General features: G+C 30.0%; 1 protein-coding gene across 1 annotated transcript in view; it reads left to right on the top strand.

The window, feature by feature from the left end:
• Window positions 1–1,046, top strand: part of LOC107579172 (mitofusin-1-like) — a gene marked incomplete at its 5' end in the record, with an annotated part of 5,042 nt that overhangs the window by 1,934 nt on the left and 2,062 nt on the right. Inside the window, one exon of the mRNA XM_016265032.1 lies at window positions 751–858. Within this exon, the coding sequence (XP_016120518.1) occupies window positions 751–858 (108 nt within the window). The remainder of the gene's footprint in view (window positions 1–750; window positions 859–1,046) is intronic.

Here is a 1,046-nt window from a genome sequence, read left to right on the forward strand (position 1 = left end):
AAAAAAATTCATATATTATTTAATTTATGCTTGCACTTTATCAAACTATTTTTTTTTGCATTGTATAACTTATTTAATAAATTATTTATAGATTTATTTAATTTTGGTTAAATAAACCAAAACATATTCCTCCCATATATGCATACTGATTTTACTATATAAAGTATATACAAATAAATATTATATAAAGTATTCCACTCTGAATCAGTGTTATTTTAGTATCATTGAGATATTTTTATAGTTTTTATTAATATTTTGAATTAGGTTTTATATTTTAATTGTAAAGTTTTAGTAGTTTTGTTGAACGTTTTTGTCATTTTTATATATGTCTATATATATTTTTTATATTTATTTTAGTTTTTAGTACATTGTTAAACTAAATGTTGTATATTTATATAAATTTCAGATCAAGTTTATTTTATTTTAAATAATGATTTTTTTTAATGGTTTTAGTTTTAGTGCTGTTCTGAACAAGCCAATATTTCAGATACATCCATATCTCAAAGTTTTAGATTTCACATTATATCTCATTTGATGTGATGCTCACATGAGTTCAGATGTTCCTGTATTTCTGTGTTTAAGCGCACGTTCTTCTTGCTCCGGATTGAATGCTGTAGTTTATTGCTACTCAACAGCTGATTAGATAAGAGTGAACACGTGTGTTGTCTTTACGCTGCCAGCATGTGTGTGTGTGTGTTTCCATCACACGACCTCTAGTGAACTCAACCTCTTTGTTATTTCTTTTTAAAGGAGAAGCATTTCTTCCACAAGGTCAATGAACGCCTGTCAAAGCCTAACATCTTCATCCTGAACAATCGCTGGGACGCGTCTGCTGCCGAACCCGAATACATGGACGATGTAAGTTTATTTGGCTCACTGCAGATTAGTCGTGGACCAGTAGATATCACCAAGACCAATATATCGGCCGATATTTGCCATTTATTAATTATAGGCATCGACCAACAAGCATTTCTATTTGGCTGATGTGTTGGAAGCGGGAATTTTATTTTGATGGTGCATGGACTTTTATTTTGATGGTGCATGGA

Source organism: Sinocyclocheilus grahami, unplaced genomic scaffold (genome assembly GCF_001515645.1).
Source record: "Sinocyclocheilus grahami isolate Dianchi unplaced genomic scaffold, SAMN03320097.WGS_v1.1 scaffold14940.1, whole genome shotgun sequence".
NCBI lineage: Eukaryota > Metazoa > Chordata > Actinopteri > Cypriniformes > Cyprinidae > Sinocyclocheilus > Sinocyclocheilus grahami.